Genomic DNA, 13774 nt, shown 5'->3' on the forward strand with positions numbered 1-13774 from the left:
AAATAAAAAAAAAAACACAGAAAGAAAAAGATTTGTAAAGTTTTATTTTTAAAAAAAAAAAAAAAAAAAAATGCCAAAAAAAAAAAAAAAAAAAAAAAAAAAAAAAAAAAATCTGTATTCGGTTACTTTTAGTCATACAGAGTTCATTTTGGTACCAAACTGTTCAGAAGACTCCTGTTTCTATTCGCTATAATAGAACATTTCTCCAATAAAGTACCAGGAAAAAAGTTATTACCAAAAACACACATTTTTGACCAAAAAACATATTTTTTAAATAATTTTCTTGTTTTCAGAGCTAGAATATTTCCGCTTATTCAATGGTGACAAATAATAGCTAAAGTGATAATGATAAATAATAAATATTTAAAAAGAAATTCTAACTAATAAGTTATGCATAATATATAATTGGTTTAACTTCAAAAAAAGCCGGTTAAAACCAGCTTTAAAAGTTAAAAAAGTTAATTCGGTTTTACCAAATTATAACATTTTTTCAAAATCTGGAAAACTCGGTAACTCTGTGTTATATTTGTTCAGGAGAGTTGAATGTGGTCTCATATTACTCAGAAAATATATATTTCTATTAGCTGTAATGAAACATTTTTTCAAAAAATTAACATGAAAATATTTATTAGTAAAAAACCCTGAAAAACACATACAGTACTTTTTACAGTTTTCTAATTTTAAAGGCCGTAAAATGTTTTAATTCATTGAATCCTGGCAAATGAGCTTTTGACATTAATACATTAAAAAAAAAAATTCTTATACTTATGTTGCATAAGATACTTCTATAAAAAGTCGGTTTTGGTAAAATTTGGCAAAATCAGGAAAACTCAACAACTCTGTTTTTATATGTGCAGTAGAGTTGAATTTGGTCTCATTGCATTATCACTCAGAATAAATATATTTCTATCAGTTGTAATGGAAGATTTTTTCCAAACATTACCAGGAAAATATTTATAATAGCAAAAACCTCTTTTCTTGGATAATTTTTACATAATTTTTATAATTTCCATAATTGGCTGTTAAGGAGGAAAACATAAAGAAATAGTTTGCCTGTATCTGCTAACCTCATATATGCAGGCACAGTTAGTCCAAATGGCATGTCTAAATCAGCACTAACATTCACAGTGTGTGTGTGTATAGCCACAATATTGAAAGTTATCGGCAGGGATATTTTGGGTGGACAATTAAAAATAAAACTAGTTCATAATATCATTGTTCAATTTGAATTTCTTAAAAAAAAAACCTTTTTAATAATGCTAGTCTTGTGTGACATGTAATGGTCAAGTATTCAGTAATTTAATGAATGTTAAAGCAAAATTTGATTTGTATCCGACCAGTTTGCCGAGCTCTAGATTGCCAAGTAAGCAACAACATTTATTAAATACAAATCAATAATAACATGACAACGTAAAGTATTGGGTAAATGGATGTAATTCGGATTATTGGGGTTTGTTTACAACCCCAATTTGCCAAATCCCAGTTTGCTAACACAAAAATCATGATACCCACTTTTCTGACACCCAGTTTGCCGAAATTCAGTTTCTGAATGCTGACCCAGTATTCTAAATCAGTATGTTTACTATTCTACCTGCAAAAGAACAGGGAGAAGCAGCCTACTTTGTTGGTAAACGTGATGGACGGTTTGAGCGGAGCCGTATGCCTATCAGATGCTTACCCAAGCTTAGACAAAATATATGATTCTGTTTACTAGAAAAATTGATAGGCCTAGTTTGTGTCATTATTCACATCACTATTGACGATACAGCTGCGGTGTTCCAGTGGCGGTTTAAAAAATTTCAACGTTAACAAAGAACCAATCTAAGTGACTAAAATTAACATGGTTTCTTAGCCAGTGTCTATAGCAAAAAAAAAATGTTTCTACATGCTTGATCATTATTAAAAAGATTGAAATTAATTTTGGCGTTGGCATTTATTTAATCGATAAACATATATTTATATACTTTAGTGTGTGAAGTAAATATATGTATCAATAGCTGTTTAATGTGCGCCTTTTTAAATGTTTAGTAAATTTGTTTAGGTAATATAATATTAAATTGTGTGTATCACACTGGATTTCGAACAAGTACGATTCAGCAAACTGGGTTTAACAACGTTTGAATCTGCAATTTAACATTCGGCAAATTGGGTTTTGGCAAAGTGGAGTTTTATCATTTGATTTACTATTATTCATTGCGTGTTATGAAATAGCTTGAGAAAATATGTGTCGTAATGTATTCCGAGCAATTTGGCACTAAATTCAACACAGATACTAATAAAGTTACGGATTATTTCCTAATTTTTGCAAAAACATTTACCAAACCAATGTTTTTAAAGTATAACAATTTTAAATATATATATATATATATATATATATATATATATATTGTTAGTATATGCAGATTGGAATATATATATATATATATATATATATATAATAAAATTTTTATGTTCCAAGAGTCAACGACTAACATCGATTTATTCTTTGTGTTTTTATAAATGAAACATTTGCTTCTTTTCCAGTATTGAATTAATTAAAACATTATAACCTTGAAAATAAGAAAATGGTAAAAATCATGTGTATTGGCTAAAAAACAGGGTTTTTTACTAACAAATATTTTCATGTTATATTTTTGAGAAAATATTTCATTACAGCTAATAGAAATGTATGTTTTCTGAGTAATATGAGACCAAATTCAACTCTCCTGCACAAATATTAACAGTGTTACGGAGTTTTCCAGATTAAAAAAAAAATTTAACCAAAACAGGCTTTTTTAAAAGTTAACCAATTATATATTTATGCATAACTTATTAAGTTAGTTAGAATTTCTTTTAAATATTTATTATTTGTCATTATTGTAACTTTAGCAATCATTTGTCACCATTGAATAAGTGAAAATATTTGATGGCTTTGAAAACAAAAAAAATATTAAAAAACAGGTTTTTTGGCCAAAAATATGTGTTTTTGGTAATAACTATTTTTCTTGGTATTTTGTTGGAGAAATGTTCTATTATAGCGAATAGAAACATGAGTCTTCCGAACAGTTTGGTTCCAAAATGAACTCTGTATGACTAATTAGTAAGCGAAATACAGAATTTTTTCCCAAAAAAATGTATAGTTTTACACAAAAAAAAAATCAACCACTTTGATCCTGAGATGAAAGAATTTCGCTTGGGATCCACTAGATTTGTAATCAGCATGGTCAAAATACCCTAAATCAAGTGGATCCCAGCTTCTACCCAAAAATGCCAACTGAATTTTTACAGAGGACAATTTTTGAGGAATGGAACCAGTCTATGAAGTTGACTGGGTAAAACATAACCGAAGAAAGAAGCTTGTACGTGCCCTTGCAAAAAGGCGCAAAACTCAAAAAGAAAATGAGCACTTATAATCCTAAACACGATGCAACAATATTTATTAACTGGTACCAGTATGTGTTAAAGAGAGCTCCTGCTGTTTTTATTTTTTTTGAATGATCTTATCTTATCAATCCTCAAAGAGACTGGTGACATTGTAATCTTGAGAGTAGATTCAAGGTTTTTGGTTTACAATGAATTTTTAGCTTTTGTCTTCGTAGCTACGTCTTGGTGTTTCAGAATTTTGTAGGACGGTTATGTAAAAGTATTGGACACTACTTTTGAAAATGAGCTTTTCCAAAGTCTATCTTTTTTTGGCAAAAACAGTCTCACGACCCTCATAAATGTTTTGGTGACCCAAATTCGGGTCGCAACCCATAGTTTGAGAAGCAGGGGTTTAAACCACAGAGGCCTGTACGGTAACATTACGCTAAGTCCACTAGTCTTCCTTTGTACAACTTGAAGGCTCACACACACACACAGATACATTGATGACGTCAGTGTACAGTTTAAAGAATATTATTAAAACAGGCGACACTTACTCTGTTTGCAAGAGATGCCTTTAAATCCATTTGAAAATGTAAATGGCATTGTATCATTAACACTGGAACCATTCAGATATTGGATATTCTGACAGTAATACGCATCTGTTTTAATAAATTAATTATATTATTCACATCATTAAATATATATGACTTTGATATGATACAAACACTTAAAATAAACATTGTAGTTTTAATGATAGACATTTCTTAACACAGACTTTTCCTACACGAACATTACGTAAATATATATCAACTTTTTTGTAAAGAATAACAGAATTTCCTTCTCCCTTTTCTAAAGCCATGCTCTGGAGAAAAAATTGATATGTTGTAGAACTTATATTTAAAACACTGAAGAATAGTTTGATGAAACACCCGGGACCAATTCAAACGGTTAAATATTTAACAACAAGAGGGAAATGGGTGATTACGCACATTTTTTCCCAGTTTTAGAAATACTCAGTTTATAAGTACTAAATTAATTACGCCGTCACCCTCTGTTATACCAAACCCTTCATCCTACACAGAAATTACTTTTGTTTGCCATCGCACATAAAAAAAACGTGGATGCAGGTACCTAACATAAAACTAAAAGGATCCACTGAGTGTCGAGTAATTTTGCTAGCGATGCAATCGGCTAACATTCGTAACCTCCTGCATTTTATCGGAAATGTTCGCCAGATTAATTATGAGCGTTGATTGGTATTTGGCTTGTGTCAAATGGTACCGAGATTCCCAGTCACTTACCTCAGTAAACCATTCGATGACAGTAGCTAATTTCAGTAGCCACAAAAATAGTAAACATTCAAATAAATAAAACTTTAAGACACAGACAAAATGAGGCATCCAAATAATTCGTCATGGATGTGTATAAAATATTATGATAATTAAAAAAAACCGATTAAACATTAAAAGCAGGAAAAAGAGCCCATGGCAATATTCAATATTTTAATACAGATCATGTGATTCCAATTTATAATGTTAACCCAGTACTACTGTAAATATTGATAATTATTGTGATATTTTATGTGCTTCGGATTGCCGGATGAAGCTCTGATGAAGGAATTCGATGCCAAATCTGCTAGTGGTTTCGGTGGTATCACTGGTGTAATGATTAAGGAAATTACATCCGTTATTTCACCGTCTCTTGCCATGATCTTCAATAAATTTATATTACAAAGCCATGTTCCTGTAGATTTTACAGTCTTAAATATAGTGCCAATACATAAAGATGGCGATTGTTCCTCAGCCTCTAATTATAGACCCATTTCTTTACTGCCAATTGTAAGCAAATTTTTGGAAAGCACATTTATACCACTCTTCTTGAAAACATTGTATTGGTTGGTGGATTTATAGATGCACAATATGGCTTCAGGCGCAGTAGATTAACTGTCTTCGCTCTAGTCACTGCAGTTAATGAATTGCATGGATTACTTGACTCGGGCAGTGATGTTGGTCATATTTTCTTTGATCTGCGTAAAACTTTTGTTTCAGTTCCGTTCCAGTCTCTTCTTAATCATTTATATGGATGTAACCGGAAATAATCCTGCAATATTTTGCCTTCTTACTAGTTACCTCAATAATCGTTTCCAGCATGTTGTAATTGATAGATGTCATTCTGAATGGGTTCCTACTATCTCTGGTGTTCCTCAGGGTTCCATTCTGGGTGCCCTCCTTTTTCTTTTTTACATCAATTCTGTGACACAAGCCCCTATCGCACTACTGTACTTAATTTGATCAAATTAACCGAGTCACTGGCTAAATTGACCAAAAAAAATCCAATCCAAACGTCGGTTACAATTCCTTCAGGGTTAAATTAACCAAGCCAAATGGTTAATTTTACCGACCTCAGCCTGCCCAGTAAAAATTACCACGGTCTCGGTTAAACTAACCACGCTGGTCAAGAAGTCCAATCCGAACATGCAACACGGTTAAAACTTCTTCCATGTTGACACCGCTCGAACAAAACTGGAAGTTGAAGTCACAAACTAGCGCCCTCAATAATATTTTTTATACACAATGTTAAATCTTGGTAAAACTATGGTAAAACTAACCGCGTGAATAATACAAGTGCGAACAATGGTGAAATATACCCATGACCTTGGTTAAAGTTACCCTGGTTAAATTTACCATTTTTAAAATCCAGTGCGAACAAGGCTTAATACTCCTCTTTCTATATCCAAACTTATTCTACTTGCTGGTGACATGGTGCTACTCCAACTTAAACTTGACACTAAAGAACCCTTTCAGAATCACATCAACAAAGTTAGCTGTTGGATCTCTGAAGCAATTTAAAACTGAATACGAAGAAAACAAAATTCATGTTACTATCTCGAAAGTCTAATCGTCCAATCCTTTAAAATTAACGAAACTGATGAGATCGAGGAAGTTCACATTTATAAATATCTTGGAATCAATATCTCTCATGATCTGTGTTGGTCACTTCATATTGATATTATTAGGGACTTTTAGATTTGCACGTCGACATAGTGGACTGCTACGTGATGAGGTCATTTTAAGGCACTGCGCATGCGTTACGTCGTATCCCTCGTCCACTACCAAAATCGTTTTTCCCGTCGTCCTAAATCTAGGACGCCATGCTCGCTTGTGAAGTTTAAAGATGGAAGATGAAAATATAGTGACAACGCTGCCTTCACTAGTTCGTTCAACTAAGGCAGAGACAGAGTCTGGGGGAAGTTTCTAACTTGTGTTGAATTAATCTGTATTATTTGCTTTTTAATGCACAGGCAGTTATGTAATTTCTACTGCCTTCCTAAATACAAAAAAGGATGTGGAAGTTCATGAGTGTGCTTACGCCAGTGTGCGTGCAATGCAAACTTGCAACGCAGCGAGCACAGCCGGCCGGGGAGGCCTGTTAACTATCTGCATCATCGCAGTTGACGCACTGGATGCGCCCTGAAGTATGCATTACATTCATCATTGTTGTACTTGTCTAGATCAAATTTCTGGTCATCTCGGTACCTGAATTCGGCATTTTTGGGTTTATTTGTATTGTATAAAAACATGAATTCCTCATCGTCCAAGACACCTGTAGAATATGCAAAGACGACAATTTCGCGAAGTCGATGAAGGTTCGCCATGACACAGCTGCTTAATAAGGTTGCCTAGCGCGCGCTACAATCTGAAAGGTTTTCATTTGTAGTCAACAGGTATAGTTGACTACGTTGACACGCATGACTAGTCGACGTGAACCAGGTCCACGTCCACACAATCTAAAAGGCCCTATTTGTTAAAATTCAAAACAACTTGTTGATAATATTTACAGGAAATTTTTTAACGAATACAACTCTAAGACACTCATAAAACTTTATACTACCTTGGTTCGACATAGATTAGAATATGCTCGCCAAGTTTTTGACCTCGCACTGTAAACACATTAAACAGCTTGAATAAGTCTGGGTGTAATAAAATGAATATTATGACCCTTGAACCCAGATGTTTGGTACTCAAACTTGTAAAAAAATTTTCAGATTCGTAAATAATATTCATTAGGCCAAAAAAAAATTGTTGTGTTGCCCTTTAAATGGAAAAAATTGAGATCGTCGGTTGGTCGGTTGGATTTTTTTCTTGTTTTTTTTTGTTTTTGTTTTGTTTTTGTTTATTGTTTGTTTATACTCCGGACTGTTGGCCTATATGTTTTTGAATAAATACCCTAAACATTGTGCTAGCGAAGAAGTATGCATATTGATCTGTATCAATTCACTCTTCAGTTTGTGTACGCAGCAATTTCTTAATAATCCTTTTAAAACATTTCATAGGAATAGATGTCAATACGACATGTGAATAATAATCGAATTGTTTGTTTTTACAATCTAGTAATAATCTAAGATCTACTGGCCATTGATGAAGTAATTGAACAATAAAAGAAAGCAGCAATTTTAGTTGTGGTACTTGAAAATTCTACATCACATTAATTAAGGATAATTCTATCCTCATCTCAACAAGAATTAACTAGATCTGAACTAAAGACTCAAGTTGTTGAAATCATGTGTGTCAAAATGTGAAAAAAATATATTAAGATAATGAAGTTTCTGTTTTTTCTTTGATTGTTAGGTATTCAGAGAAAGAGTAGAGGTATATGAAGTGACCACCTTAGTTCTTAGAAATTTAATTATTGATTTTTATTATTTGATTTTGCAAATTATGTATTCATAGTGATATTTACATCATATCTTACCAACTTTAGCAGAAATAATGCATCTTCACTTAAATAACACGTACACACATCTGGCCATAATGTTTAAAGTAGATTTGTCATAATACAACATAAAAAAACATGGTGTACTTACTCTGTGTACAATTTATACCGACAAATACATCGTAGCAACGACAGAAATGAAACCCTGGACCACATTCAATGCAGACATGAGTATCATTCAAACATGTACCATCTTCACATACATACTCACCTGTTTAAAATTTAAATGTCATCATATTAGTTTATCTTAATTCAATTACTTTATAATATTGTCTTTATTCTCCTAAATGCTGCTCTACAAATTATAGGAAAATAAAAAATGAACAGGAGTCCCTCCAGATAGAGATTCTGAACTGTCACACATATGTTTAGAAAGGAAAGTTTCTCTCATTATCACGGTTTTTGTGTTTTGTCTGTTGATGTTGTGTTTTAAGTTGTTAAGCAGTACACGTTTTTTATATTACTATTCTTCTCGGTAGTTTTGGTTATTTTTGTGAGCTACTTTTAGAAGTCTGATAACTAGTCCCAAGAATTGAAATGTCGCCACGATGAAAGGGAGGTACCTCAACTTTTCCTGCTCACTTCATCATTTACTTCATCTGAATCTTTGTATGGGCCATGAATCACCTCCTGTTTGCTTCATGATAGTTATTCTTTTTCATGAAGAATAATGAGCTTGACGAGACCCAAGTTTTCACATCTTAAGTCAGGTAGAGATGTTTTGAAAATTGTTAAGGACTTAAACATTGCTTGCACTAAACATAGAGGTGTACTGCAAAAAAAAATATTTGTCCGGCCTGGACAAGATGAAATGACATTCTAAAATCTGCATCTTACTTTCGATCGCCACCAAATTTGGAGAGTCAGTGTGTAAACATTTGAAGTATATCAGTCAAGCAGTTTTTGTGTCTATGCCTCCCTTGGGGCCTAAAGGACACGCACACAAACACACGTTATTGCAATCCTTCACCTCCTTCAGAGAGGCAAGGGTAATAACAAGAACAATAAAAATAACAATAATAACTAGATTAAAATTCGTCATCGACGAATTAGGTGATACACGAACCTATATTGATCTGATGATCGATATTTTGATAGTTGGTGAATGATTGATCATAAAGTAGGCTGCTGGTATCAGAATCAAACCAGTGGTGGCGCCAGGACCTGTCCGACGACGGAGGGGCTAAGCTTCCCCGGCGGGGGGCTATAGCCCCCCCCCCTGGCGCCACCACTGAATCAAACCAGGCATTTAAAAAGAAATTTGTCAATACAGTGTCAGTCTGTTGACACAAATGTGCATATGAATGAACTTGTACAACTCATTAGATGAAAGTGCAGTGCTGTATGAAACAGGGACCCAAGAAAAAAAGAATACAAACCTGCCAGAAAAATCTCCAATAGCGCATTGTACAAAAAGACAAAAACAATACCCATTTCACTTCAAATCCATAACGCAAGATGGAAGTTGTTTTGCCATATACTCAGACAGGACCCATATACATCAGCAAACGTCGCAATAAACATCCACTTCAACAATAGCACTGATGCAAAATTGTTTGAGAACGACCAAGAACTAGTACTACCCTACGAACAAATCTATCTAACGACCTCCTAACCCAGTCTTACCTGTAGTCTTTTTTTCTTCTTCGGGGGTTAGCTGTATACTCGTTACATTGTCGCTACAATCTGTATAAAAAAAAATATACAAAGACCTGTTATGTGTCTGCTGGTATGGGTTTTCCTTTATAATTAAGATAACAGTTAGACTAGCTGTAAATACCACTTAATTTTAACCATTTATTTATACTATTTTTTCATTATTTCTCTGTATTTTTTTGGAAACCATGCAGCGGCTCTACTGACTATATATAATATCTGTCTCTTATACACATCTAGATGTGTATAAGAGACAGTATACATACACGTTGTTAAAACATATTAGCCAATGTACCTCATCTTATGGTGTACATTGGCTAATATGTTTTAACAACATATCACTATTTATTTTATAGTGATCTTAAATTGGAGGGAAAATTATCAGTTGAGCCCAATAAAACCATGGCCTTTGGTCTCTAGATAGAGGGATTCCTTAAGATGTGTATAAGAGACAGGAACAAAAAAGGGCGTGAACCTAATCAAATATATATATATATATATATGTATATATATATGTATATATATATATATATATATATATATATATATATAGATAGATAGTAAGTATTTTACATAAATTGAGAACTGATTTAGTATAATTAGGTACATAATATCCCATTTTTTCAAATTACGAATCTTGTGTGGGTTCATTACGTAGACGCTTTCAACTAAATGTGTGATGACGTGCCAGGTACAATTTACTCTACAGAAGTTTCATTCAGTTGGCATTCTGGCAACACTTGGTTCGAACAAATTCTGTCTTGGTAATGATACATGTATACAAATGGAGCAGGGATTAGAAGCCGCTGAAATGTGGTTCTACAAAAAAAATGTTAAGAAAGGGGAAGCAAAACAATACAAACACTTTAAATTCAAAACAGGAAAGGTTTGCTCAAGAGAGTGATTACACACAACATTGTTATTTTTGTATTTCCTTTTGACACTGATAATTTTTGGGATTATGGCTTTACAAAAATTATCATTTGGAGAAGAATGCAACATATGAAAGGTGTGATGAAAGAAGCGACGATAGTGGATGTAACACCAGATATTGCTTCAAAGTTGCGGAGTGAATGGGTGTGCGTGAATGTTTTTGGAAGGAGAAAGCTATGACATGTGTGGCTGAACCGTGTTCGGTTGAATTATGGTAGGAAAAGAAAACAATCAACAACTGTCGGGGAAAAAGAAGTGTACGGTATTATTTCTTTAATTTCTTTTTTTTTGGGGAAGAAACCTCTCAAAACTGAGCTGTACTATCTTTTTGATAATGGGTAAAAGCTGACTCAAAGGTCTTTCAATAGAGATGTTGGCAGTGGTTGGATATTACAGGACTTGTTATTCGATGATGAAATGGTCTTCCTAATATCATCATCAGTGACAGGTTCCCATTAATCAAAGCAATGTCAACATCATTAACTTGTTCAGCAATAAATGCTGACCAGTGGTACAGTACCCTGACTTTAACTAAAAAGCCTGTGAGAATCTTTCAGCAAGATCCGACCCACATGATGAGAATTTAGGACCATTACATGCATTTAGTGAGTTCAATAATAATCCTAAACAGCTGCTTTTGATTATGTACTAATCTTGGGCTAAGTATTTAGATTTTGAATTATCTAATAGGTCTTTGTAATACTTGCAGGCACCCGGGTAAATTTCTTTGTGAATTATTAAATTTGTCTTTCTCCACATACGTTCACATCTACATTTGACATGCTAGGAGTCTCGTAGCTCTTTACATTGTGCTCTAGCTTTTAGAACTGTTTGTTTTGGTCAGTTAGGTCTGCCAAAACCGTCCATCTTTGGTGTCTATTAAAGTCCCTATAATTATATGGATTTTTTTTTTTGGAATTTAGACATGAAGTCCTGTTCCTGTTTGGAAACAGCTGTCCAATTAAATAATCAATAACATCGCTAACATTATCATTAAAATATACACAAAACACACCAAAAACATCATCTTATGGTGTACATTGGCTAATATGTTTTAACAACATATCACTATTTATTTTATAGTGATCTTAAATTGGAGGGAAAATTATCAGTTGAGCCCAATAAAACCATGGCCTTTGGTCTCTAGATAGAGGGATTCCTTACTTTGGGACAATGTTAATTTATAGGATTATACCAGCGGTCACAGTAAAGTTGTCTTTAATTGGAGTTGGTCCTTACTGGAGGAGTCTTTAATTGGAGGGGTCTTTCAGTTGAGGGAAACCGGTATACAATTTTTAACAACAAAATCACTGGAAATAGGCGTTTTGCCCAAATATCATGCAATTATGCTTAATGGTAATATGGTAGCATTCGGTGAGAATGATTCACTTTCAGATGAGGTGCAACAGGTCTAAATTTGGGCACTTTCCCTTTGGAGTATATTACAGACATTGATTTTTTGCTAATTTGTTTGTTATTTTAGGTATTTTTAGTGTTAATAATTAAGATGTATTATACTCAGCAAGTATATGATTCAGTTTTCCATTTAATTGTCATGTCAGGATCACTAATTGGTCAAATCCTGATGGAGAATAATTGAAATATCATTTAGTATAATTTTGAAAAGAAAATGGAAACAAAATATACCGTTTTAACAAAAACTGACAAATGTTTGTTTTTTTTATACAAACCTACCTAAAAAATAAGTTCGATACCAAAGGATAGACTGTATAATCTTTCAATCCACCATAATTTTATTTCATATATTATGAATGTTTTATATCTCCGATGATTTCATAGTAAAATGTTTTTTACCTCTGACCTGTTGACTTGACTTGACTTTATCATTGAAGTACAACAAAACCATACTATTCAATTGAAAAATTTTAAAACACCAGGTAAATTCATTAAAAATGTGTAAGATACAATAAAATAGGGCAAAAAAAAAAAAAAAAAAATAATTGTTAAAATATAAAAAAATTATGAGCAAAAAGCTTACTCAGTCAGTTATATATTGTCAAACGGGACGTTCCAAGACCCCAGGTGATAAACTCTCCAAAACTTAATACCAACTAAACATGGTCATTTTCTGGAGAAAAAAAATGGCTCCTGGCTCCCGGGCGCGATTTTTTTTCCGTACGAAACACTTACATGGAACTCCACTCGGGCCGTCTCGACTGCAATCGACCCGAAAATCTCATATTGCCGAATTAAGGCGGTCAAAAGGTCATCATTAGATAAACGTCTACAAAACAACTTCTGAGAGAACGTCGCTGTCTAATTTTTAAAAATACATTGATGTTACCATACTAATACTAATGGGTCATTTAAAATGACATATAATACGGTACTTGATTGTGCTGCACGAGTAATGAAAAGTGATATTTTAACTTGAGTTACATATTGTGACAATTTTTAGTTAGGTCTGGGTTTTGCATAATTATTTAGGCCTACTAACTACGTTTTCTGGGGAAACAGGGAGTCTGGGGGAAAGCAGAGAGAGAGTAAGGAAATTAAAGCGCGTTTCTCGGGGCATTTCTTCATTAAATGAAACAGGGTGACAGTTATTTTCAAATTATGAGAAGAGCTGAGAATAGGCAGCTCTAAAATACTGGATGCCATAAGACCTGCCAAAATGGCAGAACACCAATGAATGTATAAATGAGGCCTACCGTAAGTGGAACTTCGACAATGGAGGAATTAGATAACAATTAAAAAATCGACGTTAAGGATAAATAACACAAAAGATATTCCCCTTGGGCTAGTTATTAATTATAGTCCTAGTAAATAGTATTACAAGGCTTAGGCCAAGGTAATTAATGCTGAAATTATTATTATTATCATTATTATTATTTAACATGAATTTTACATTACAAGGATAGTTTGGCCAAGTTCAATAACGCCGGAAAGGTATATTTTATTTATTTAATAATATTTCTCTTATGCACTCTATTATTTATTTTATGCTTCAATTTTTTCCATTTTTTTGTTTTCAAAATTTTAATCAACGTCTGTATGTGAAGCGTGACTGTTGGTATCAGCCTAGGACCCTAGGGACCTAGGCCTA

At 33.2% G+C, this 13774-nt stretch overlaps 1 protein-coding gene across 1 annotated transcript in view; it reads right to left on the minus strand.

Annotated features, from left to right (window-relative positions):
- Positions 1 to 13774, minus strand: part of LOC117124755 (fibropellin-3-like) — a 27853-nt gene that overhangs the window by 1851 nt on the left and 12228 nt on the right. Inside the window, exons 2-4 of the mRNA XM_033271073.1 lie at positions 9745 to 9804; positions 8210 to 8329; positions 3900 to 4004 (exon numbers count right to left, since the gene is read on the minus strand). Coding sequence (XP_033126964.1) covers positions 3900 to 4004; positions 8210 to 8329; positions 9745 to 9804 — 285 coding nt within the window. The remainder of the gene's footprint in view (positions 1 to 3899; positions 4005 to 8209; positions 8330 to 9744; positions 9805 to 13774) is intronic.

Source organism: Anneissia japonica, unplaced genomic scaffold (genome assembly GCF_011630105.1).
Source record: "Anneissia japonica isolate Jap-2015-1 unplaced genomic scaffold, ASM1163010v1 scaffold1764_len714935_cov166, whole genome shotgun sequence".
In the NCBI taxonomy this organism is placed as follows: Eukaryota; Metazoa; Echinodermata; class Crinoidea; order Comatulida; family Comatulidae; genus Anneissia; species Anneissia japonica.